We start from the raw sequence: 27,469 nt of genomic DNA, 5'->3' as shown, positions 1-27,469 counted from the left end.
TGGGTTATGTGAAAAAGGTCCCTCGAGCCTACCCCCAGCGAGAGAATGGCGGGTTTGGCTTCCCGCTCTGCCTGCCTAACATGCTTTTCAGCCTCATGATATAACCAGCGCCTCTCCATCACCATTTTCCCCGTCATATATTTCATTTGGGCAACATACTCCTGCTGCCACGCCTCCGTCAGTGTGCAGGCCCCATGTCAGACAGTGGGGGTATAATTTTACAATGGGTGTGTTGCAGTTTTCTTGTCCATACGTATTTTTACAATACTTTCAGTCTGCGAGATTAAACCAGCCTCGAAGTGACTCAGATTGCATAGAAATGGTAGAACAGGTCGACTTGTTATAATTTAGTGCCGTCCGGAAACTCAGGACAGGTATTAGGCAACACCTGTCATAATGTCCCTTGTCCAGCTTGCAATGTGCGAAATTATACCTGCCTGAGGCCTGAACGGGTCATGTTATCTAGCTAGCAAGCCTGTACAAGATAACCACACGTCTGGGGAGGGTAATAGGCTCTTCTGTCACCACATGGATGCATCTCCTCGCCTGCAATTAAAGGCTGAAATATTAAATCTGTTTAGGAGTACATGTTGCACAGATTCCTCGTCACGTATAGGGTATAGGAAGCCAACCTCATAGATAACAATATATAATACGAGTCACTGCTTTCACGTACACTAGCCATCGAGGGTGTTGTATGGGCGAGTATATTATTTTAATGCATGTTATATTGGTATATGGGAAGATATATTACAGGTTGGCTATTGGGGATCGAGGACATATTGGAAAGGTTTCTCGTCATGTAGGAAGTCAACCTCATAGATAACACAATATATATAGCTACAAGCCATGCACTGCTTTCCCACTAACCAACGAGAGTGCCGAATGGAAGTATGATGAATATTCTACTGGTACTATTGAGAGGAAATAAAGGTATTGGGGAGGATCGACATGTTGGGCAGGATTCTCGTCTTGTAGGACTTTAGATCTGTTCATCTTGGGTCAAAGAAAAGCATATGCAAGGCCTAATAAGAGGCTAATAAGATACATATTACTTTCATTGCCTTATAAGGACAATCCTTACAATTGTTATACCGTTCAAAATGCAATGATTCCCAAGGCTGCCAACTGTAAGCCCGTGGAAGCCCTGAACAAAGAAGGAAAAATCATGAAAGGATACAAGGGATGGAAGATCAAGGTGTAAAGGCCTAAAAAGTTATATAATGCGTCAGAGGCCTACAGAAGAAGAAGAAGACACAGTAATCCAAACACCTCAGTGCCGTTGGAAAGACCACGTACCAACATTAGTCTTCTTTTGAGCTGTTATTCCTCTTTGTATCGAATTAGGTTCTCCTTGGTTCTTCTTCACACTTATATGTTTCACTCTGCACACTTATATACTTCACTCTGCACTGAGCTTTGTTTTTTTGTACATTACACATATCATATTAAATTGTTTTCCTACTTCGTTCTTTTCCCTTTTGTGCCCTTTTGCTCGTTTTCTACAATTATACTTGTTTTTTTATTTCTCTTTAACTGGTCCTTTTTTTTTCCCAACATTGCTCTCTGTTTCTTCCAATTACTTCTTCTACGGTTGTGTTCTAAGCTAAAAATTCACTCTCTCGTGAAGGCCTTTGTTTCCTCTTGCACTACAATTTTAACGTTGATTCTTTTGCTGTTCCTGCTGTTTATCATCTCTCGAGGCCATTAATTGTTGGCAACATATTTCTTGATTTCTTTTAGGTTCTCCCGGATACATATCTGTTCCAATCATTTTCAAGATTTTCTCTCCTCTTCGATCCGGGTATTTCATTTTCCATGTAGATGTTGTTCTGTCCTCTGCTATACCATCTTTTTAGCCCATCTTTCCTCGCTTAGCCCTTCAATTTTCTTCATGAAACCCATTTTGCTCCATCTCCTGAAGACTGCCGTTGCAAAGGCTACCAACATCAGTCGATTTGTTTACTATTTTCTATACTTTGTTTCTTGCATCGCGAATCAGTCTATTAGATTAAGACAACAAAGCGCGCCACCTCAGCTATTCCCACAACCATAAACTGATGAAAAACACCATTGGTTGTCATGTTGGGGAGTTTTATTGTATGGGGTGCAGCGTTCCTGTATGTACGATAATCACTCCAAAATACGAGATTCAAAGCAGCTTACAGACCGTCGATTTATCCTTCCCATGAATGTAAAATGCATCAATAATCAAATTTCTAACAGCTAGTTTGATTGATTACCGTTACTGGTGTGGATACGAAAGTTTTGGGTTGGAAACGGAACAATACAATGTGCTGAATAAGGCAACGCTGATAACCCTTCCTTCTCATTCATTCTAAGCCACACTTCAAGATCATTGTACTTATACCAGTCGTTTAGCCCCCCACAAAAAGCAGATTGATTGATTGATAATTTATTGTTGCAGGTAAACAACAAGGGAGAAGGTTGATTGATAATTTACTGTTTAATTATTATGCCTGGGGGAAGGGATGGCATATGCTCATCCCTTCTCCTTTGTTGTGAAAATCAACAAAAACTTAAGTCAATCAATCGATATATAACGATGTCCTTGGTTACGTTGGATGGCTTTTCTAGTGTAGATTTTTTGTTAGTTTTGTATTTTGTATGTTAGTTTTCCATCAGCATTTTGAGTGTGTAATTCCACCATACTTAATAGATGTGTGTGTAATGAACAAAACTATGCTATCATCAAATGAATGACTTTGCAACCTTATAATGTACAAGACATCTATACTCTTTCATGAGGGCAGTGATTAGGCTTCCTTTTCCTTATCAGTTAGTTTTTGCCCTTACGCTGCTTCCTTTGCTGTAAAATAAAAGGCATGTGGCCCAGTCTGAATTATAATAAGCATCATGGTTGTGGGGAAGGGGACAGAGCTGGGTCATACTACATTTCCGTGTAATGCTGACCTGCCTGATGGGCGAGCCTCCCATAACCCACTTAGCCAGGGGGGTACCTCTTTGGCCGACTGGTAAAAGAGTGGCTCTCCCGTTCGTGGGTTCGATCCCCGGCGCTGGCAAAACCTTTCTTTGTCTGGATTAATTTCTCGTGTGTTTCGTTACACGCAGAGGACGTGTGTGAGTGTAGAAGAAAACAAATCCTGGCATTTCATCCGGACCCACGCACACACATGACAAGGCTTTCATAGGAGTTGTGGGCTTCCAGTAGTAGTTTTATGACCCTGGTGGCAATTTGACCCTTCTTCTGTACCATGAACCAAAAAAAGAAAAAAAAGGATTAGAACCTAACTAATCTACTTTATGGCACTTGGGAATAGTTTTATGACCCTGGTGGCAGTTTGACCCTTCTTCTGTACCATAACCTTAAAAAATATGCATTAGAACCTAACTAATCTACTTTATGGCACTTGGAAATAGTTTTATGACCCTGGTGGCAGTTTGACCCTTCTTCTGTTCCATGAACCAAAAAAAAAAAAAAAATGCATTAGAACCTAACTAATCTATTTTATGACCCTTGGAAATAGTTTAATGACTCTGGTGGCAGTTTGACCCTTCTGTACCATGAACCAAAAAAAAAAAAAAAAAAAAAAAAAAAAAATGCATTAGAACCATATAATCTACTTTTTGGCCATTGCAAATAGTTGGTGTGAGGGGTGGAAGTGTCTGCCAATACTGACCAGGGTTTAAATGCCTTTTATCTTGCTAAAGTAAGGCTTCCTAAACTGCCAGCTAATGCATCACATCCACCTGGGGCTCCAGAAAAAGAGAAAGTAAAAGAAGGAGGAGGAGAAAGAGGAGGAAGTGCAGGAGGACAAAAAGGAAAAAGGGAAGGATATGGAAGAGGTGGAAGAGGAGAAGGAAGTGCAGGAAAATGAACAGTTATCTTCCTTAAGGACAAATATTGAGGAAAGGCAGTGGGCTGGAGTGGAAGGAAGGATTTGGCACCTCTTGTATTACCAAAAGACCTTAATAGTATAAGAATTGATATATTTTACCTGAGGCTCTAACTTGTTTAGGGAGGCAGCCAAAGGGAAAAAAAAAGAGCCCGCCAGACGCTGCTTCAAACAGAATAAAAATTAATGAGAGGCCAGAAGAGAGGTCAATTTTGGGTGTATTAAAATGGCAAATATTGAGAGGATGGCAATATAAATATCGTAATGTATTCCCTCATCTGATTCCTTTCCTTGCCATCACAGTTCTCATGCCATACTCATTGCTACACACATCATTCTTTTATTATCTACTATTTTTTAGAGTACTAAGGGGAAGCTCAAGGGCATGAAACAAGAACATGACAAAAAAGCCCGCTAGGCACTGCTCCAAGAAAAAAAAAAAAAAAAAAAAAAGAACAAGAGGCTGGAAGAGAGGACAATTTCAGGTGGAGAGGTGTCTTGATGTTCTCCTCTTGAAAGAGTTCAAGTCGCAGGCAGGAGATAATACAGACAGAGCAAGGCTGCTCCAGTGTTTTCCAGCGGAGAGAATAAAATAATGAAGATGCTGGTTAACTCTTGCAGAAGGGATTTGGATAGAATAGGGCTTGTGTTTGGCCATTGCCAGCAATGGTTTGGCCCTCAGACATGTCTCAACAATTTTGTTTATTCCTTGATGGATATTTCAGGCATTATATAGCATTTTCATTATCTGCAGTGCACATATCCAACAAGCTGCCTTATGAGATTGTTATATTTGTAATTTAATTCAGTGATTCAGTGAAGTAATACGTTTGTGTGTGTAAAATTCACCACGGCCTGATCACAAGTTGGACTCACTTTCACCAGCAGGTATCCTCACGACATGAGCATGTGCTCATTATTGTCGATCTCTGAGTACCGCCAGGACCTCACACACCACACACCCCATCCCCCTTGCTCATGGGGGGACAGTAACCACTCCTAGTCAACGGAAAGAATCCGGCCTGAGCGGGGCTCAAACCGCCGCCTGTTTGGTTGTGAAGCCTTGCAGCGTGGCGCTCTAACCAACTGAGCTACCAGAGTGTGTGTGTGTGTGTGTGTGTGTGTGTGTGTGTGTGTGTGTGTGTGTGTGTGTGTGTGTGGTAGGTGACAAGAGGCAGGCAGATTTGTTTCATATGAGTCCTGCTAATGACTCACAAACTGCTCACTCTCAAAGAAATATTCCAAACACACAAAACTTTATCTAATCGTTCATCTTTACAAAAATCTCCGTAGGTTGGTTTTCTGAACACCTGCGATGGCCTGTGAGTTCACATCTTTCATACCATGTACTGTGTGACAGGCTTGCTGCTGGGATGGCAAACACTCCCTTCTCAATGGTTGTATTTTCTGGTAACAATAAAATGAATCAGCCAATCAGTTCTATTTTCCTTGTAGCATAAATCATTCATACAGGTTCCTTTTTTTTCTTTCATTAAATAAAACTTTCATCCACCAAACCAAAATGTGAATGTACTGAAGTCCATATTCTAAAACATCTCAGGCTCCCATTGCGACCATTTCCCAAAGCCACAGAGAAGATTAACCGGGTTTCCATGGGTGATTTCCCTGTTCGTGGTGCAGAAGTCATATAAAACTATCACTAGGATCATCAGACAGTCCATGAAAATCCCAGCAGCTTCTACGAGAGGCTTTTCAAACAGGCGAACTGAGGTGCTGAGATATTTAAAAATACAGGCTTGGATCTTAACAGTTCTCTTTAATTATTTTTGTCTGCTGATAGGTGTTGTGCAAGGCTTCATTTGTAAGAACCAAATCAGCTGCCATGTTGGTTTCCTTGCTTTCTCATATTGTGACCCACACACTTAACTTAGCCGGTACGTATTCTTAAACGTCTTGGCGCCTCAGTTTACGTGTTTGAAAAGCCTCTCGTGGAAGTTAGTGATAGTTTTATATGACCTCTGAACTTTGAATGGGAAATCACCCATGAAAACCCAGTTCATCTTGTCTGTGGCCTTGGGAAATAGTCAAAATGGGAGCCCAAGACTTTTAAGAATATGGACCTTAGTCACCATTCACTAATATTATACTCCATTTTGCATAAAGTATAACAATCTATTGTTTTGCTCATCATCCACATACCTGTCTCCTCTCTTAACTTTTTCAAACTGTTGAAAATAAATAATAGGCATGACTCAGCACTACAGTCTTTGCTACCTAGTACTGGCACAATAGTGGTGTAATACAACCACAAACTCAACCCATGTTGCCTTAAAGTCCCCCTGCTCTGTGGCTGGGTTGACTGGAACTTAACATTAAAAAGAAACAAGGATTTTTGTTATGTTCTCACTGCAGTTAGAGCAGACATATGCAAGTTAGAGAGAGAGAAGGCAGATGCTAAAATAACTGTTTCTAAGGAGTTGTCATGAATAAGCCGACTGGCATCTTGAAGTCTCCTTATATCCATAATGTAAATTGTGAATAAGAATATAATAACGTAAGGAGACTGCAAGAGGCCGGTGGGCCTATACAAGGTAGCTCCTGTGACCCTAACCCAACCTAATCTAGTCTATCCCTACCTATTCTAACCTATCTATTTGAACCTAACCTAACCTAGCCTAGCCTAGCCTAACCTTGGCTGATGACAGACTGAAAGATGACTGGGAGGGCTGCTGCATAGCTAACTGTAAGGATCTGCCTGGCTGACTGATCTCTTATTGTCCTATAGCCTTGTGTAGCCTTTCATCTGTGTTCTTGTACTGTAAGATAAAAACAATGACAATTGTTGTGCTTTATCTCTCTTTCCAAGCAGCCTCCTCAAGCTACACACAAGGATACAAGATCGTCATGTAGTGCTAAATCATACATATGAAACTATAACGGCTGAGGAAAATGAAGAGAAGGAATGTTGTGTTAGTATTGGTTTGTGGGGTTGAAGGGATTGGAGATGGAAAGTACAGCAAATTTAGTCAAGTCAGGACTGCCTCAGAGCAAGGGGCTGAGGCTGTACCTACACTGAGAGATAGTATGTTGTCTTAGTACTGGTTTGTGATGCTAAAGAGAGAAATCTGCACCTACACTGAGAGATAGAATGTTGTCTTAGTACTGGTTTGTGATGCTAAAGAGAGAGTAGGAGGTAAAGCAAGGAACAGATTAGATTAGTTTAGATTAGTTGAGGCTCTGAGCACGGGGCCAAATCTGCACCTACACTGAGAGAAAGAATGTTGTCTTAGTACTGGTATGCGATATTAAAAGGATCGGGGAAAGAGTAGGAAGTAAAGCAAGAAAAAGAAAGGGGTAAAAAAACAAGGAAGATGAGTTGGAGCTCTGAGCAAGGGGCCAAGACAAACAACATACCAGCCTGCCCTTCACCAAAGCTGCCCCTTGATTCCAATGGCCTGGCTATTTGGGGGAATTTTAGGATTACAGTTAAAGGTAAAGTTGAGGGCACATTCTTTAGCTGCGCGTGGCCTTGGTGCTCATCTCCGTCGCACTGGTCCCTGAGCCCACCCCGGGACACAGACCAAGTGTATCGTCTGGGTTTCCACAGTTTACCATCCCCCAAGAACGCACACATTTGGCAAGGCTTTCGTTTCCTAGGTGTTGTGGGACTCTCCTTCTTGGGTAGTTTTATGACTCGGGTGGTAGTCTGACAAAGCTTCTCTACCACAAATGTCAAAAGACACTCATCAGAACACCTTTAAACTCTTTTCTATGTCTTGTAGAAATAATTGACTGTGGACTTCCTACAAGAAGACCTCACCAAGCTACAGGAGTGGAGCAAAAAGTGGCTGATACAATTCAATGATAAAAATGTAAAGTCATGCACCTTGGGATGGGAAATCCAGCATACCAATACCACATGGGAAACACTCCACTATCCACCACAAAGGCAGAGAAAAACATGGGAGTGTATGTTACCAGGCTACCAGTGAAGGTGAAATCCATGCCAATTGCAGCGGACGGGTTAATAAGGGCAAGTAATGAAAGGTTTTGGTCATAGCTATACAGTAATACCTCGGTTTATGAGTGCCTTAACTTATGAGCGTTTTCAATTACGAGAAAAAAAATCACTGTTAATGCCTTGATTTACGAGCAGAGACTTGGTGTACAAGCGTCCTGTTTATACAAGTTGAAGACGCGAGCTATTTGTTAGTGAAATTACTTTTATTCTGTATATAATAACATGGAAAATGATTTTTATGTTAATATTTTGGGGGATATGGGACCCATTAATTGGATTCACATTAATTTAAATGGGGAAATTTGTTTTGGTTTACGAGTTTTTCGATTTGCGAGCAAAATTCCGGAACAAATTAAACTCATAAAGTGAGGTATGACTGTATGATATAAATGAATGTTGCCAAAGCTGCCTTGCTTACCAAACACAGAGAGACAATCATGTTTGGTGCAGCCCTTCTTCCACTAGTCATCAGGCCGTGGCTGGAGATCAGTAACCTTAATATAGCATGTTTTTGACTATTTAGAAAGTCTTATTTAACTTAATCACTTCGGTATCCATAATGCATTTTTTTTTCATTGTATATATATCCTACACAAGCCACATATATAGACACTACTGTGCATATTCCTGCTAGGTACATGTTATTTGTGATGCACAGCTCACCAATCCTGCCTCAGAGAAACAAAGATTGAAGCAACAAGTTTATCACAAAGGGAAAGAGAAAAATGGTTTAAATTCAACGTGTAACATCATATTTATACATTTCATTGCATGGCATGAAATCAGAGGCTCTTCTGTCTCTTACTTATTTTGTACATCATTTTTAAAGTTTCCATCAAAGTCTCCTCCTCCTCCTCCTCCTTTACCCTCCTACTACTGTCCTCCTCTCTCTCCCTCTTACCTTCTTTTCTCTTCCCCATCTCTCCCTCCTCTTCCTTCCACTTCCTCTGCCTTCATACTCCACTCTCCTCCACTTGAACTTCTCCACTGTTCTCCTCCCTCCACCTCCTGCATCCTCACTCCTCCCTTCCCTTCAGAATGCCTCCTCTTGCTGCAGCTGCTTCAGTGCGATCTCCGAGGCTTGTCTCCTCTTGAAGGTGCGATCTGTGGGCCAGGTCAAGACAGGTTAGGCTGGGATAAGTTGTGTTAAGGCTCGTCTGTCACAGGAAGGGAACACCAAAGAAAACAGGAAATGAAAGAGCCTGCTGGTGCTGGTTTTGCAAATATTTGATAGAGAAGCTGAAAAAGTCGCAATCAGGCAGGTCCTTTTTTTTTTTTTTTTTTACAACAAAGGAGACAGCTCAAGGGCACACAAAAAAGAAAACAATAATAATAAAAAATAAAAAACGTTACTCGCCTCTTGAAAGTGTCTAAGTCATAGGTTTTCAAAGGGTTAACTACCACACCCTTCAACCCTTTTCCAACTTCTTCACTTCTTCCTTCCTTCCTCCTCTTTCTTCTCTTTCCCCTTTGCATCTCACTCCACCCCCCCAGTTAGGTCATAGGTCCATATTCATAAGTCTCTCCGTCTCCCATTATGATTATTTCTTAACCCGGTAGCAGCGGGGATCATGTTTCTTAATGGTCCCTCTAAGCGAGAAAAATGAGAAAAAATCACCCCTCACACAAACCATTTCATAATATATATATCAAAGCATTTGTGATCAGATTATGTATCATCTATTTTGGGGGGTTTACATCATGGCACAAATTTGGCCCGTCGCTGCTACACGGTAAAGCCACAAATTTGTAAAGCCACAAATTTGGCCCGTCGCTGCTACATGGTAAAGCCACAAATTTGGCCAGTCGCTGCTACACGGTAAAGCCACAAATTTGGCCTGTCGCTGCTACATGGTAAAGCCACAAATTTGGCCTGTCGCTGCTACACGGTAAAGCCACAAATTTGGCCTGTCGCTGCTACTGGGTTAAGGCCACGGAGAAGACTGACCGGCCTTTCATGTTTTTTTCCCGTTGAAGATGCAGAAGCCGTGTAAAACTATCACCAGTATCACAAAACAGATGGAGATCCCAGCAACTTGTACAAAAGAATGGGTCCTTCCTCCCACGCCTCCCTTGCTTATAGATAAAATTTACTCCCAGGTTTATCAGTAATGGCAAGCCTGACTAGACTATAAAAAAATGAAGTTAATGAATGCGATAATATTCCATTTTTTCATAACCTTCTCAATATTAGCCCATACACTTGTTAAGATAATAAACACTCCAACATCAGAAATTCCAACTTTTCCTCCGGGGTTTGAACTCCTTTGGAAAGTACTAGTGCCCCCAACCACTGCTTTGAGTCAAGGGGCAGGAGGAAACACAGACACAGGAAGGTAAGGCAAAGAATGGTGCTGGAGGAAAGAGTCTGAGTCATGGGCACAAGGAAGTACAGACACAGGAAGGCAAAGAGTGGTGCTGGAGGGAAGAGTCTGAGTCATGGGCACAAGGAAGTACAGACACAGGAAGGCAGAGAATGGTACTGGAGGGAAGAGTCTGAGTCATGGGCACAAGGAAGTACAGACACAGGAAGGCAGAGAATGGTGCTGGAGGGAAGAGTCTGAGTCATGGGCACAAGGAAGTACAGACACAGGAAGGCAGAGAATGGTGCTGGAGGGAAGAGTCTGAGTCATGGGCACAAGGAAGTACAGACACAGGAAGGCAGAGAGTGGTGCTGGAAGGAAGAGTCTGAGTCATGGGCACAAGGAAGTACAGACACAGGAAGGCAGAGATTGGTGCTGGAAGGAAGAGTCTGAGTCATGGGCACAAGGAAGTACAGACACAGGAAGGCAGAGATTGGTGCTGGAAGGAAGAGTCTGAGTCATGGGCACAAGGAAGTACAGACACAGGAAGGCAGAGATTGGTGCTGGAAGGAAGAGTCTGAGTCATGGGCACAAGGAAGTACAGACACAGGAAGGCAGAGAGTGGTGCTGGAGGAAAGAGTCTGAGTCATGGGCACAAGGAAGTACAGACACAGGAAGGCAGAGAGTGGTGCTGGAGGAAAGAGTCTGAGTCATGGGCACAAGGAAGTACAGACACAGGAAGGCAGAGAATGGTGCTGGAGGAAAGAGTCTGAGTCATGGGCACAAGGAAGTACAGACACAGGAAGGGAGAGAATGGTGCTGGAGGAAAGAGTCTGAGTCATGGGCACAAGGAAGTACAGACACAGGAAGGGAGAGAATGGTGCTGGAGGAAAGAGTCTGAGTCATGGGCACAAGGAAGTACAGACACAGGAAGGCAGAATGGTGCTGGAAGGAAGAGTCTGAGTCATGGGCACAAGGAAGTACAGACACAGGAAGGCAGAGAGTGGTGCTGGAAGGAAGAGTCTGAGTCATAAGAGGAAATACAGACACAGGAAGGTAAGGCAGAGAATGGTGCTAAGGCTGAGTCATGGGCAGGAGGAAATACAGAAGGAAGGATGCTCTCAAGTTTACCTGTGAAAGGGATGAAAGAATGTAGCTACTGATTAACTACTACAACTACTACTACTACCACCACCACTATCATTACTGTGCTTCTCCCATCACTTCTGCTAGTACTGTAACTTCTATAATACTGCTACACTATCCCCCCCTTGGCCCACACCCACAACAACCCACACATCACAAACACAATAACACAAGTCTGTTATAACGGGTTAAAGTTTGGAAGAAGTTTCACCGTTTTGTGACAAGATATATTCCAGTTCCTGACCAGTTCATTTCCATTCCTTGTCCACTTCAGCTGCTAAAGGAAATTGTGTGTGTGAGCTCTGATCATTGACCCAGAAATCAATATATTATCGCCAGAAGCCGTGCAAAAAATGTAGCCTCTGGTATTATTTCTGGAAGTGGAAGCAACCGGAGCTCAGAAGTTATCCTTAAATTGTATCTGGCACTGGATTATGCTGTTCAATTTTAGAGCTGCTTATTCCTTTTCTCTTTTCCTCCCTCCCCTTTCTTCCTCTCCCTTTTCCTCCCTCGACTCCTTCTTTCCTTCCTCCCTTTCAGGTTATAGGTCCATATTCTTAAACATATCGTCTCCCAATACGACTATTACACAAGGCCACAGAGAAGACTGACCAGGTTTTCATGGGTGTTTTTTTCCGTTTAAGGTCCAGAAGCCGTGTAAAACTATCACCAGTATCACAAAACACTCCATGGAAATCCCAGCAACTTCTACGAGAGGCTTTTCAAATGGGAGAACTGAGGGAGGATACAGATTCCCTTGAGGCAATACAGAAAAGAAAGACTAGAATGACCCACATCAACCTGACACACAGTAACCTCTCACAGCTACTCTAGTAAATAATGGCAGCTAAGGATAAAAGCCAGTATTTTTAAACATATCAGCGCCTCAGTTCGCCACTTTGAAAAGCCTCTCGTACAAGTTGCTGGGATCTCCATGGACTGTTTTGTGATCCTGGTGAGTTTTAAACAGCTTCTGCATCTTCAATGGGAAAAACACCCAAGAAAACCAGGTCAGTCTTCTCCGTGGCCTCAGGAACTAGTAATTTGAGACTGATATGTTTAACTCAGTATCAGGGACGGGCCAAATTTGTGGCTTTACCGTGTAGCACCGATGGGCTATATTTGTGCCATGATATAAACCCCCCAAAATAGATGATACATAAACTGATCACAAATGCTTTGATATATATTATGAAATGGTTTGTGTGAATGATGATTTTTTCTCATTTTTCTCGTTTAGAGGGACCATTAAGAAACATGATCCCCGCTGCTACCGGGTTAAGAATGTGGACCTACTTGTATAACCTGAAGGGAAGGGGTGGAGTGAGACAGAACGGGGAGAGATGCGAGGGGGGGAGAAGAAAGGGGAGGAAGGAAGGAATCGAGAGAGGAAGAAGGAAAGGAAGGAAGGGAAGGGAGGAAAAGAGAAGAGAAAGAAAATGGAGGTAAAAGGAAGGAGGGGAGGGATCAAGGGAGGAAGAGGGAAAGGGAGAGAAGGGAGGAGGGAAAGGGAGAGAAAGGAGGAAGAGGGAAAGGATGAAAGGAAAGGGAGAAAAGAGAAAAAGAACAAGAAAATGGAGGAAGTGAAAGGAAAGTAGGAAGGCAGAAGGAAAAGAGGAAGAGGGAAAGGAAGAAAGGAAAGGGAGAAAAAGAGAAAAAGAATATGAAAATAAATGAGGTGAAAGGAGAGAAAGAAGGAAGGGAGAAAAGAATTGAAAGGAAGGAATGGAGAGGAGAAAAAAGAGGAGGAAAAGAACAGGAAGAAATATAGCAATGTTAGCAATGGGAGCCAACACACTTAACAACACTGACCAGCACCAGTAATAACCAAGATAACAGAAATAATAACAGAAAAAAATAATAACGATGACAGTATTTTATTTTTTAGGTAAAGGCAACAGCTCAAGGGCAAAAAAAAAAAAAGAAAACAATAATGAACAAAAAGCCCGCAAATCACCGCTCCTGTAAAAAAGGGTTAAGACGAGCGGCCGAAAGCGAGGTCAATTTCGAGAGGAGAGCTGAATGTGGAGTCGGCGATCACTCACAAAAATTGGTCTGTCCGTAGTGCCAGTTGATCATGGAGAACTCAAGGGCGGCGCCGAGGAGGAAGAATGCCGGCAGGAAGCGATACATGCCGAAGGTCCTCCTGCCGGGCCAGCGGTTGAGGAAGTGCTGCAGGCGACGACTTTGTAGCCTCTGTGCCATGGCTGGGGCTGGCCTGGGGGGGAGGGGCAGAATGATATGAGTGGCCAGAAGATTTTTAGCGCTGGCAGTTTTTATTGTAGCTATAGTAGTAGTAGTAGTAGTAGTAGTAATAGTGATAGTAGTAATAATATTGGTGGTGGTAGTAGTAGTAGAAATAATAATAGATGTAAAATAACCTAACCTAGCTTAATCTAACTTAACTTAACCAAACGTAACCTAACCTAACTTAACCTAGCTTAATCTAACCTAACTTAACCAAACGTAACCTAACCTAGCTTAATCTAACCTAACTTCACCAAACGTGACCTAACTTAACCTAGCTTAACCAAACTTACTCTAACTTAACCTAACTTAATCTAACTTAACCTAACTTAATCTAACTTAACCTAGCTTAATCTAACGACCTAGCTTAACCTAACTTGACCGAGCTTAACCTAACCTAACTTGACCCCCTCTTAACCTAACCTCTCTCTCTCCTTTTCCCTATATCGTGCTATTCTTTACCCCTCCCTCTCCACCTTACTCCTCCCTGCCCTCTCGCCTTCTCCTCCCTACCCAACTATCCTCTCTACTACTACTACTACTACTACAACCACTACCATAAATGACGCAACTCTTCCAAACTCCTTATTAACAGCTATTTCCTCCCTTTCTCAGCTCACCTGGGCGGCTGGCAGGTATCACAGGTGGCCTAGGCAGAAGCTCCCATGCTTCAGGTGTAAGACAGGTACTGACAAACGGAAAATAAAGGAATGAAAGCTAAAAATGTCCCTGGTACCCTACTGCCTCCTTCCGTCCTCTCCCCCTCCCTAAATGTTGGCATGTTCCCGCCGGTGGTGCGAGAAATACCTCCCTGCAAAAATAAGGAACACACGGCAGGAAAACCTATTAATTTGCCTTATTTTGTTCTACTTCATCCACTTGTGATCTTTGTAATGGTTGATATTCCCTGCAAGACAACAACACACCAGACCAAAATACTAAACCAGCCGGAACTGAGTGAATATCAAGGCGGGGTAATTTTTTCTTAAATCTGCCCTATTCGTTAGTCGTAAGGCCTTCTAGTGATTAAAGGTGTTGCTCTGGTGTTTGTGCCGTGTATTGGAGGCGAACCAGGACAAGTAAACGACAGCGACGAGTGAAATAGAGAACAAGTAAGAAAGTTGGCCCACTCTCTGCGATATATTTTGCAAGTGCGAGTTAATTCCCACAACCCCGGCGGAGTTTGTTTTGGTTAATAATAATAATAATAATAATAATAATAATAATAATAATAACCTTTCCTCTCTCCTCTTTCTTTTTTATTCTCCTTTCTGTACTTGATGCCACCCGCACCCCGCTCAGTGTTGCCAGATCTACCGACATTTCATGAGTTCTACTGAAATTCCCATCAATCTCAAGAAATCCCGAAATATTGCCGTAATCTAATGAATTTTGATAGGTTTTCCAGAAAATATACAGAAATTATGCTTCCCGGTAGTTGAAAATCCCCCAAAAATAAATGAGAGAGAGAGAGGGAGAGGGCTCACCTGAGCAGAGTCAGAGGGGGCCGGGGGGGGGGGTGAGGGAGGACGGACACCAACTGGTCGGTCCTGCGACTCGTTTCATACGTGTAGGCTACGCCTATAATATGTGTGTAGCTACCACTGCCAGCCAGTACCTATATAAACACCCCACCATCGGCCGGGCTAGTTGGGCTGAGGCTGTTGGAATATTAAGGAAGTTCATGGCTATTATTTTTTTTACTCTAGCAAATTGTCCCCTACCATTACGCCTTTGAGTTTCATAGTGCTACCTACAAATATGTCAATAATTGTACAATCACACTATCTGCAACTATAAACTATTGCTGTGCTGGAAGCATGGAGGTATTATAACAGGAGGCGCCCTCCCGCGCCGTCCCCACACAGGCGAGTGAAGCCAGTGGGCGGAGCTTACAGAGTCTGTGGGCGGAGCTTACAATCGGCAGATAGACCCAAAACATTGCGATCTCCTGGGCGGAACTAAGGGAATTTACCACTTGTTTTTGCATCTAGACGAAAAATTAAAAAAAGAATTGATGGCTTGAGTTATGAAAAGTACATAAAATTTTCCTATATATTTAATGTAGATCTATTATTAACGACATTTAAGGTCAAGGCAGTCCCGTGGCTTCAAAAAAAAAACAATGAAAGGGCCCCGGCATTCCATGACAGTGTTGCAGTGTGTGTCCCTCGGCCTGGCACACAGCGTGCAGCAGACACAGGGGGAGTTAATAACCTCCCAGTAGTACCTATAGCCTAGCCTAAGACGCATTGCTACCACATCCTGAGGTGCACTGTGTCGCCCATAGGGGTAAACAGTGGTGGGAGACACTTGCATAATGGAGGCTGCTGGTGCTACCATTGTCACAGCAGTGTCTGAGTTGGGTAGCAATGTTATTATGGAAATAATCCCTAATTATATTCTTAACATAGCTAAGCGTATAGTCAGTGTCAGGGTCCACTGTGTCATCCTGAAGGGCACGTCGAGCAAGGCAGTCTGCCTTTTCATTGTGCTGGATGGAAGGGCACCCAGGTGAAGTGGACCGTGGCACCTGCGGCCTCAAGGGCACGGAGGGCAGTCAGGCACTTAGTCACAAGATCACAGTCTGTAGGGGAGGACACAGGTTCATGTAATGCAGCCTGGCTATCAATAAACAAGTATACATCTTTGCGGAAAGCTGCTACAGTGTGGCGAGCCTAAAGTATGGCATACAGCTCAGCCCGGGTCGAGGACAGGTACCCTGGCAGCCGCCTGGTAATCTCAATGTCAGTGTACAACAGAACTGCAGATTTCTATCATATGTAGCCCTATCTGATTATACAGTTCTCAACTCACCTGTGAAATGATGTAGAACCACTACGTTCCCTTTTCGTGCAGCCATATGAACATATGAACATAAGAACGTAGGAGTCTGCAAGAGGTCGGTAGGCCTGTACAAGGCAGCTCCTTTGAATCTAAGCTCCCGTGTATCTAACCCCACCTAATATCGCTGTCCATGAATTTATCTAATCTATTTATTAATGTGACAATTGTATTGGCAATCAGCACGTGACTGCAAACCTGTTCCACTCATCCACCAACCACTCTGTTAGTAAACCAATTTTTGCCTATGTCCCTGTTGAATCTGAATTTATCCAGTTTAAACCCATTACTTCGTGTCCTACCCGGTTCTCTTACCAACAAAACCTTATAATTATCCCCCTTATTAAAGCCCTTCATCCATTTATAAACCTCGATCATGTCTCCACGCACCCTTCGCCTTTCTAGAGAATGCAAGTTTAACTGTTTGAGTCTTTCCTCGTATGGCAAGTTTCTCAACCCCTGAATCATCTTCGTCATCCTCCTCTGCACCGATTCTAACATTTTGATATCCAGGTGACCAGAACTGAACCACATAGTCAAGATGAGGTCTAACTAATACTAAATATAGTTTGAGGAAGACTTCGGCGCTTCTATTGCTCCTTCTATTGGCTCCTTCAAATAAATCCCAGTACCCTATTTGCTCGATTTCTAGCATGAATGCATTGTGCCCTTGGACGGAGATCAGGAGCTCACTCAGACCCCTAAATCCCTCTCGCACCCAGACCTGCTTATGAAAGTGTCATTAAGCAATAGTTATGTGAGGGGTTGTTCCTACCTACACTCAGAAAAGGCAGGGATTGTATGCACTTTCAATGCGTCCACTGGATCAGCTGATATATGTTTTGAGTCTAAGGGGGGTGGGGAGACAGCGGACCAATAGCGCGTTGGCTTCGCGTTCGTGACGTCATGGCGGCTCCTCCCATAATACCTCCATGGCTGGAAGCTTCCCCCGGCGACCATAGGCCTCTAGAAGGCTCCCGGAGAAACGAGCAAGGGGGCGGGGAGCAAGGCGAGCCGTCCGCGGCCCGGCGCCAGGCGGGAAGTGTTGCCAACTCGCACATACTTTTGCTACATGTTCTTGTATGATCTAAAATATACTGTAACATTCTAGACTGTACTGTTCTGGATATATATAAGAGAAGAGGGCGAGAGAGGGCCAGTCCCAGTCATAGTAAGCTAGTGGTAAGTGAAGAGTCAGAGTGAAGTGTACTACTAAGGAAGAATATTGAACTACAGAAGCTGTGCAAAGTGTTTACATATCTCCCTCCCACGGAGTCTCCTGACGGCGACACGGAACCCAAGTAACACGTCCGGCATAACACTGGTGTCAGGAGTGTAGGCATTTGTTTTTCGCCATGGAGACTCGTTCCCAAGCTGCCCAGAGGGACGACATGTTGACTGAACTTTTGGAAGCCTTGAAACTATAGGGGGAGAAACAAGAAAGAGCACTCCAAGAACTCAAAGAACAACAAGAAAGAGCACAGCAACAACAAGAAAGAGCACAGCAACAACAAGAAGGAACACTCCAAGAACTCAAAGAACAGCTAGAAGATCGCTTCACAGGATTACAGCTACAGCTAAAAGCAGTACAAGATGGAAGTGAGTCAGTGCGAAGAGAAATGACTGATGTGACCACGAACTTGGGACAACGCCTGATAGAAGTGGAGAAAGAACACACAAATCTTCAACAAGAGATGGAGGTGGTGCGGGAGACGACACACAAAGAAATACTAGAAGTAAGTGACAGAGTGAAGGCCCTTGAAGACTGCTTGGCTGGAAACGGACAGCCAGTGCCTGCAGGGGCTAGTTGTACCCAAGATGCTTCTCCTACGCAAGTCCGGGGTAGTTTGAGCCCTGTTTCGCCTGAGTTTATCCCCGCAAGAAGTTCCGCCAGCCCCATGAGTCTGCTGGGTTCGCCTGTTAGAAAGAAGCCTCAGGAGTTTGATGGCAAGGTCTCCTGGGAGGCTTACCGCGCTCAGTTTGAGCTGTTGGCAGCTCGGAACGGATGGGATGACCAAGAGTGCGCGGTACAGCTGGCCACTAGCCTGAAAGGAGCGGCGCTGGAGGTCCTTGCTCAGCTCGACAATGCGACAAAGGGCAGCTACAGCGGGCTGGCACAGGCGCTGGAGCAACGATATGGGACCAAGCACCAGAACGAGCTCTTCAGGAACTCGCTCAGGACCTTGAGAGCATGGCGCACAAGGCATACCCAGGTGCCACCCCTGACCTGCTGACGGTTTTGCTGCGTGATCAATTCATCGATGCCCTGGACAGCCCTCAGCTGAAGATACAAGTGAACCAAGCTAAGCCAACATCAATGCAGGAAGCTCTGGCACGTGCCATGGAGTTTGAGTCCTTTGTTAGGCCTAGCTTGTCAAGCTTCAGGGACGACTCGACTTCTGGCTTTAGGGCACGAAAGGGCGCTGTCAGCGACACAGACAGGTTCCAAGGAACGTGCTGGTACTGCGAGAAGGTTGGGCACAAGGAGAACGAATGGAGGAAGAAAGAATATGAAGGTGGCGTTAAGAAGAAGCCCAGAGAAGGACCCAAGTGCTGGACCTGTGGAGAAAAGGGGCACTGGAAGAATGAGTGTCGGAAAACTGTGCCCCCGGCGAGGGACCACCACTCGGGAAACTAAGAAGGACTGGTTCACGGGGGCAACGACCAGTCTGTCCTATACATGCCCCGAAGATGTCAATGTGCAGGAGAACCACCATGACGAGCTGCCAAGTGGAGGGCAAGGTTGACGGAGTGTTGTGGCCTGTGGTCGTCGACACAGGCTCGGAACGCACATTGGTGCGGCCTGACGTGGTGAGTCATCGTCGGCTTCCTAAGACGTCGCATCGACTGTGCGGAGTCACTGGACACTATGCAGAGCTCAGAGGCCCAGTGGACGTGAAGTTTGAGCTCGGAGGAAAGGAAGAGTCCCTCTCTGTGTACGTGGCCGACATGGACGACCCCTGCATCCTAGGTATGGATTATCTTGTCTCCCACAGGTGCGAGCTGGACTTTCGCGCTAAGCAGCTGACTGTAGGAGGAAGGAGGGTGCCACTGACGACTGTGAACAAGGAAGACCTGCCAGTGACGGTCAAGCGCACCACCATTATCCCTGCGAGGTCGGAGATGCTGTTACCCTGTCAAATTACGTGTGCCCCCCCGGCTAGCCTGTGTGTGGTAGAGAGTGGAAGTCGATGTCCGGTAGAAAACGGGGTGATTGTAGGCAGTACTTTGGTAGACCCTGCTGCAGCGGAAGTGCCTGTCGTCGTGGCCAATGTCTCCTCCAGCCCAAAGAAAATAGAACAAGGGACCATGGTGGGGTTGTGCCAAGAGATCGACCAGGAACCAAGAACCTGTGTCTGCAGGAGAACCCTGACGAAGCCCCAGGAGGAGCTGCCCGACTACCTGCGCGACCTGTTTGACAGGAGCTCCAAGTGTCTAGAGGAGCCCCAAGTGGAACAGCTCAGGGAGCTTCTCGTGAGGAATGCAGATGTGTTTTCCACAGGAGACCTGGACTTGGGGTGTACGGACCTGGTAGAGCACCACATCGACACAGGTAGCCACCGCCCAGTGAAGCAAGCTCCTCGAAGGATGGCACCAGCCCGTCGCAAGGAGATGGATGAGGTAATGGATGATCTCCGGCAACAGGGGTTAATCGAGCGGTCCAGCAGCCCGTGGGCGTCTGCTGTAGTGCTCGTCAGGAAAAAGGACGGTTCCCTCAGGTGCTGCGTGGACTACCGAGCCCTCAACGATCTCACCATCAAGGATTCATGCCCACTCCCACGGATCGACGACACGGTCGACGCCTTGGTGGGCTCCAAGTGGTTTTCAACACTGGATATGAAGTCTGGGTATCACCAAGTCAAAATGGCGGAGCAGGACAAAGAGAAAACAGCCTTCTCCTACGGTCAAGGCCTGTGGCAGTTTAAGGTCATGCCCTTTGGCCTGTGCAACGCGCCGGCCACGTTCGAGCGGCTGATGGAGAGGGTGCTGGAGGGACTTCACTGGAAGACGGCACTCATCTACCTCGACGACGTGATTGTCTTTGGCCAGACCTTCGAGCAGGAGATGGAAAGGCTATCAGAGGTTTTCGCCCGGTTTAGAGCTGCACACCTTAAGCTCAGCCCGAAGAAATGCTGTCTGTTCCAAAAGGAGGTCCAATACTTGGGACACATCGTGAGCGAGGCTGGAGTACGCACTGATCCTGAGAAGGTGGCTGCGGTAAGGGACTGGCCGACACCCACCAACGTGAAGGGGCTGCGGAGCTTCCTCGGGTTGTGCTCATACTACTGCAGGTTTGTGAAAGGCTTCGCTACGATTGCTGCACCACTGCACCTCCTGACGAAGAAGGGGCGCAAGTTTGAGTGGACAGCGGAAACTCAGGTTGCCTTTGAGAAGCTCAAGGAGGCCCTCATCAGCTCGCCCGTACTCACCTACCCAGACCCCTCTAAGCCTTTTATACTGGATTGTGATGCTAGTGATGAGGGGATTGGTGGAGTGCTGTCCCAGGCATGTGCCGACATGGAACGGGTTGTGGCCTACTTCAGCAAGAAGCTCACTCCAGCCGAGAAAAACTATTGCGTGACCCAGAAAGAACTCCTGGCAGTAGTCAAGAGCCTTGACTTTTTCCATGCTTACCTGTACGGTGCAACTTTCACCATCCGCACGGATCACGCTGCATTGCGGTGGTTGAAGTCACTGAAAAACCCTGAGGGCCAGCTTGCTCGCTGGATAGGTAAACTAGAGCAACATCACTACACTATTGTGCATCGATCTGGGCTAACACACGGTAACGCAGACAGCTTGAGCCGACGCCCCTGCCAACCTGAGTGTCAACATTGCCTCCAGAGGGAAAGCGTCCAGAATATGTGCCGCCGCACTACAGTGGAACAGACAGCGGAGGTGCCATGGGAAGACTTGGGAAAACTGCAGCGGGAGGACCGAGATTTGAGACCAATTATGGAGTGGCTGAGTCAATCGTCAACGCTACCTGGGTGGGAAGTAATCTCAAGAGAAAGCCCTACCACCAAGAATTACTGGACTCAGTGGGACACTCTTCGGATGGACGACGGGGTGTTGCAGCGACGCTGGGTCTCTCATGATGGTCTTGACCACTACTGGTCCACGGTGCTACCTATGAAGTCACGGGAAGGCGTCTTGAAAGAAATGCACGATAGCATCACCAGCGGACACCTTGGGGTAAAGAAGACACTGAGTCGCCTGCGCCAAAGGTTCTACTGGGTTGGCATGAGGAAGGACGTGGAAGAATGGTGTCACGCGTGTGAGGTGTGCTTTGCAAAGAAGGGCCCCAAGAAGCACCACCGTGCCCCATTGCAACTATACCAGGTTGGAGCCCCCATGGAACGGGTGGCAGTGGATATAGCAGGACCCTTGCCTCTGACGACGAACGGAAATAGGTACATCTGCGTCACAATGGATTACTTCACCAAGTGGCCGGAAGCCTACGCCATCCCTGACCAGGAAGCCACTACCATCGCTAAGGTATTGGTGGAGGAGTTCTTCTGTCGCTTCGGTGTGCCTAACGAGCTCCATTCCGACCAGGGAAGGAATTTTGAGTCAACAGTCCTTGCTGAGTGCTGCAAGCTTCTGGGTATCAAGAAGACCCGGACCACCCCTCTGCACCCACAGTCAGATGGAATGGTGGAGAGGTTTAATTGGACGTTGGGCCAGGAGTTGGCCAAGCAGTGCAACAATGATCAGTCTTCATGGGATCAGAAGCTGCCTGCGCTCCTCATGGCCTACAGGTCTGCCGCCCACGAGACTACGGGGTATTCACCGGCAAAGCTGATGTTTGGACGTGAGCTGCGATTGCCGGTGGACCTACTGACAGGAAGGCCTCCTGGGGAAAGCCTTCCAAGGGACGCCTCCAGTTTTGCCCGTCAACTAGAGGAACGGCTGGAAGAGGTGCACCATCAAGTCCGTGGTGCCTTGAAGTTCTCTGGGGAGGCCATGAAGCGCGGTTACAATATGAGGGCAAGCCACGTTGACTTCAAGGAAGGAGACCAAGTCTGGCTTTACAACCCACAGAGGAAGAAAGGACAGTCTCCGAAGTTACAGAGCCCCTGCGAAGGCCCTTACACTGTGCTAGAACGCCTCTCCGACGTGACTTACCGAATCCGGAGAACGGAAAGGACCAAGCCGAAAGTTGTCCACGTCAACCGCCTATGGAGGTACCACGGTCCGGGAAAACTACACCTGGAACAACTACAGACACCCAGCAGCCGACGAAAACGCAAGAGACGTCCAGGACCGAGAGGAGGTCGACGACGACATAGGCCTTCTGGACCTTTCAGCCGAGGGAGATAACCTCCCGGCTTCGGCAGATGTTCCAGGGACACCCCAAGAAGCGGACGACGACGAGGCGCACCAGGAGATAGACGCGCAGGAGACACCGAGCAGAAGACAGAGACAACGCAGGCGTCCACAGCGATACGACGATTATTATGTTTTTGATTAATTCTCTTACGTTTGTATATAGTTAAGTGTGTGATCGGGACGATCACAATTAAGAGGGGGGGATAGTGTTGTGCTGGAAGCTTCCCCCGGCGACCATAGGCCTCTAGAAGGCTCCCGGAGAAACGAGCAAGGGGGCGGGGAGCAAGGCGAGCCGTCCGCGCCCCGCGGGGCGCGGCCAGGCGCCAGGCGGGAAGTGTTGCCAACTCGCACATATTTTTGCTACATGTTCTTGTATGATCTAAAATATACTGTAACATTCTAGACTGTACTGTTCTGGATATATATAGGAGAAGAGGGCGAGAGAGGGCCAGTCCCAGTCATAGTAAGCTAGTGGTAAGTGAAGAGTCAGAGTGAAGTGTACTACTAAGGAAGAATATTAAACTACAGAAGCTGTGCAAAGTGTTTACATATCTCCCTCCCACGGAGTCTCCTGACGGCGACACGGAACCCAAGTAACACGTCCGGCATAACACTATAAAGCAATCATAGCATATTAAGTGTAAAGGCATGACGTACTTTGGTGGCAGAGTTATAAAGAATTGATTGTAGAGTGGCAATAGAACATCAAGATAGTCTGGTATGATGCCAAAGAAAATGTAATGGAGCAACAGCTAGAGTATGATCGACATCATTGCGAATGAGGGCGACTACGGCGAGGTCACCTGGACATGTCAAAGGTTCCAGAGTTGGGTGCTGCAATCTACTTTAAATAAAGTAAAGAAACCCACAACAGCCTCACAAACACGTACTGAAGTCTCCAACACGAAGGCTTCAGCATGCCGTACTCAGCAGTCAGCAATGATCCTTGCACGGCTTCTTCCTCTTCTGGCGTCCCGTCCTCAGCAGAGTGGCAGTGACGAGGCAGCACAGCTTCGTCCTTGAAGTGGTGTAAACGTGGTAGACGAGGGAGGCGCAGGAGAAGGGGCGTTGGGGTCACGGCAGTCCGGGCGTGGAGAGGAGCGAGGTGAGGGCACCCAGAACAAGCCCGCCGTTCCGAGGAAACCCAGTGAGGAGCAGAGCTGGCCGGAGCAGAACAGGTGTTCAGGGCGGGGCTCAGCTGCTGTCTTGGGGCTGGAGGGTCAGGAACTTGGCCGCTATGTTGTCAAGCAGCAAGCCATCGAGAGGGACAAGCGCACGCGGCCGAGAGAGAAGCCGCTTTTCCTTGGCCGACAACACGGGGGAGCGCTATTTTCTTCTCTGCTTGGCAGTGCTTGCAGCTTGGCGAGTTGGAGATCTCTCTCGGCAGCCCGCTCTTCTTTCTCGGCCAGGAGACACCTCTTTCGGGTAGGATCCTCTGCTGTTCTTTCTCCCTCTCGGCTAGGATCCTCTGTTCTCTCTCCCTCTTGGCCAGGAGACGCTTCTCTTCTCTCTCGGCTAGGATCCTCTGCTGTTCTTTCTCCCTCTCGGCAAGGATCCTCTGCTGTTCTTTCTCCCTCTCGGCTAGGATCCTCTGCTGTTCTCTCTCCCTCTCGGCCAGGAGACGCTTCTCTTCTCTCTCGGCTAGGATCGTCTACTGTTCTTTCTCCCTCTCGGCCAGGAGACGCTTTTCTTCTCTCTCGGCTAGGATCCTCTGCTGTTCTCTCTCCCTCTCGGCCAGGAGACGCTTCTCTTCTCTCTCGGCTAGGATCCTCTGCTGTTCTCTCTCCCTCTCGGCCAGGAGACGCTTCTCTTCTCTCTCGGCTAGGATCCTCTGCTGTTCTCTCTCCCTCTCGGCCAGGAGACGCTTCTCTTCTCTCTCGGCTAGGATCCTCTGCTGTTCTTTCTCCCTCTCGGCCAGGAGACGCTTCTCTTCTCTCTCGGCTAGGATCCTCTGTTGTTCTTTCTCCCTCTCGGTTTCCTCGCCAGTTTCCCCACTGTTTTTAGTAATTGGCTTATGTTCTTTTTCTTTTCCATTTAGTAGTTGTTTATTGAATCTACCTGGAGTAGATTCTTGTATGGGAGCCACTACCAACTGAGTGGCAAACGACCGGAGCACTCTTGCTGCTCGTTCGCCATGAAGCCGTTCAACTACCGACTACCGAGGCGCAGCGAACAACCTGCAACACTCCTGCTGCTCGTTTGCCTGTAGCCGTTCGATGCCTCGGTCGACCGAACCACCGAGGCTTCTCAACCCGCTGTGGGAGGCGACTTCGTGGGCGGCCAGCCTCCCCATCGTCAAACAGTAGCTGAGCCCCGCCCTGAACAGCTGGTTCTGCTCCAGCCAGCTCTGTTTCTTGCTGGGTTTCCTCGGAACGGTGGGCTTGCTCTGGGTGCCCTCACCTCGGTCATCTCCACGGCCGGACTCCCGTTACTGCCGTGACCCCGACGCCCCTTCTCCTCCTGCGCCTCCCTCGTCTACACCACTTCAAGGACGAAGCTGTGCTGCCTCGTCACTGCCACTCTGAGGACGGGACGTCAGAAGAGGAAGAAGCCGTACAAGGATCATTGCTGAATCCGGCGTGCTGAAGCCTTCGTGTTGGAGACTTAAGTGTTTGTGAGGCCGTTGTGGGTTTCTTTACTTTATTTAAAGTAAATTGGTGTCAACCATTTATCTTGTTTATTGTTATCCCCTTCCGACTGCACCACCCAACTCTGGAACCTTGACATTGTCAATGAACCAGCTCGGGTAGGTCCCACTGGCTTTGTGCTTGATCAATTCTATGAACAAACTTGCAGATTTCATGATTACACTACATAAATCTTTTTGGTGAAGTGTGTAGCCTGTGATGACAAGTCAATAGGGAGAGAGAAATATTACCTATCAGTGCATTAATTCCCACGGCAGTGAAATGCCATTAATTTTCTCTTTACTACACTCACACACGGCCACTGCGTGTAACGAAACACACGCGAAATTAATCCGGACAAGGAAAGGTTTGCCGGCGCCGGGGATCGAATCCGCGACCAGCGTAACGGGAGAGCCACTCCTTTACCAGTCGGCCAAAGAGGTACCCTACTGGCTAAGTGGGTTATGGGAGGCTCGCCCATCAGGTAAGTCGGCACTACACGTCTCCCTATTCCCATTTAGATTAATTTCTGTGTTGAGTTCCCGTTTTCTATGAACTTCGGAGAGCATGGGCCATCACTCTACCTGTTACCCTCTCGGGGTGACACAACAGAACCACAGGAGACGATGCCACCGCCTTGCCACCAGTGAAATGCTAGAATTTTTACTCTTTACTACACTCCCACACGACCACTGCGTGTAACGAAACACACGAGAAATTAATCCAGACAAGGAAAGGTTTTGCCGGCGCCGGAACCCGTGACCAGCGTAACTGGAGAGCCACTCCTTTACCAGTCGGCCAAAGAGGTACCCCCCTGGCTAAGTGGGTTATGGGAGGCTCGCCCATCAGGCAAGTCGGCACTACAGCAGGTGATTGGTTATGGCCGGTCTTGCACCATATATGATGGTTCCATTTAGGGACAATGGTCATTTAACTGAAATTCAGGTAAATTACAACATGTGCCATTCATCAGCAAGGGTAGTGATAGAAAGAGCTTTTGGTCTTCTAAAATTGAAATTTAGGAAGTTGCAATACTTGGACATGAGATTGGTTACAAAAATTCCTTTAGTTATATACTATCTTCTTGTGACTTGCACAATATCATTCTTTTGAGAGAAGATAGATTTAGAATTTGATGTGCAAAATATTCAAATGGATGAAAATGCTCCACATGAAGTTGCTCAAGAGCAAGGTGACATCGTAGCCATCGCTCAGCAACAACTAAAACAAAATGTAATTATGACGCCAACATAGGCATCGTCGTATATACCACTCTTCCCGTGACTTCTGGCATCTAGCCAAAATCATCTCCTCCAACTTCACTTCTTCATTTTTCCCTCCACTCCTCAGTCCTGATGGCAACACTGCCACTTCATATATCTCAAAGGCTGAAACTCTTTTCTCATACTTTTTCTAAAAACTCCACTCTGGACGATTCTGGGCATATTCCTCCTACTCATCCCCCCTCTGACTCTTTTATTCCTGTTATAAAGATTCTTCAAAATGATGCTTTCTATGTCCTCTCTGGCCTCAATCCTCAGAAGGCTTATGGACCTGATGGAGTGCCTCCTATTGTCCTTAAAAACTGTGCCTCCATGCTGTCACCCTGCCTGGTCAAACTCTTTCGCCTCTGCCTGTCAACATCTACCTTTCCTTCCTGTGCCTAAAAAGGGTGACCGCTCCAATCCCTCAAACTACCGTCCTATAGCTTTACTCAACTTCTTTTAATAGAAGACCCACCCTACAGGAACTTAACGATTCAAGGCTGGAGGCAACAGAACGCTTAGCCTCTGACCTTACCATTATTTAAGATTGGGGCAAGAGGAACCTGGTGTCCTTCAACGCCTCAAAAACACAGTTTCTCCACCTATCCACTCGACACAATCTTCCAAACAACTATCCCCTATTCTTTGACAACACCCAGCTATCACCTTCCTCAACACTAAACATCCTTGGTCTATCCTTAACTCAAAATCTCAGCTGGAAACTTCATATCTCATCTCTTACTAAATCAGCTTCCTCGAGGCTGGGCGTTCTGTACCGTCTCCGCCAGTTCTTCTCCCCCGCACAGTTGCTGTCCATTTACAGGGGGCTTGTCCGCCCTCGTAT

The 27,469-nt window shown here is 46.6% G+C and overlaps 1 protein-coding gene across 1 annotated transcript; it reads right to left on the bottom strand.

The window, feature by feature from the left end:
- Positions 1 to 8,589: 8,589 nt before the first annotated feature.
- Positions 8,590 to 14,343, bottom strand: LOC126983486 (small integral membrane protein 4-like). Its single transcript, XM_050836229.1, has 3 exons — positions 14,177 to 14,343; positions 13,355 to 13,527; positions 8,590 to 8,964 (listed from the first exon to the last, which is right to left on the bottom strand). The coding sequence occupies exons 2-3, from the start codon at positions 13,512 to 13,514 to the stop codon at positions 8,894 to 8,896; spliced, it is 231 nt and encodes a 76-aa protein (XP_050692186.1). The 5' UTR covers positions 13,515 to 13,527; positions 14,177 to 14,343; the 3' UTR covers positions 8,590 to 8,893.
- Positions 14,344 to 27,469: the final 13,126 nt, after the last annotated feature.

This window comes from Eriocheir sinensis, chromosome 54 (genome assembly GCF_024679095.1).
Source record: "Eriocheir sinensis breed Jianghai 21 chromosome 54, ASM2467909v1, whole genome shotgun sequence".
NCBI classification, from domain to species: domain Eukaryota; kingdom Metazoa; phylum Arthropoda; class Malacostraca; order Decapoda; family Varunidae; genus Eriocheir; species Eriocheir sinensis.
The sequence above is the reverse complement of the archived record's forward strand: the minus strand, read 5'-3'. Positions and strand labels throughout refer to the sequence as shown.

What these genes read in the sequence shown, in the direction of transcription:
- LOC126983486 (XM_050836229.1), bottom strand. Translation starts at nt 13,514, where the DNA reads ATGGCACAGAGGCTACAAAGTCGTCGCCTGCAGCACTTCCTCAACCGC. An exon ending in CTACGGACAGACCAATTTTT is followed by an intron (nt 8,965 to 13,354) that starts GTGAGTGATCGC and finishes CCTGGCCCACAG; the next exon opens with ATCGCACCTTCAAGAGGAGA.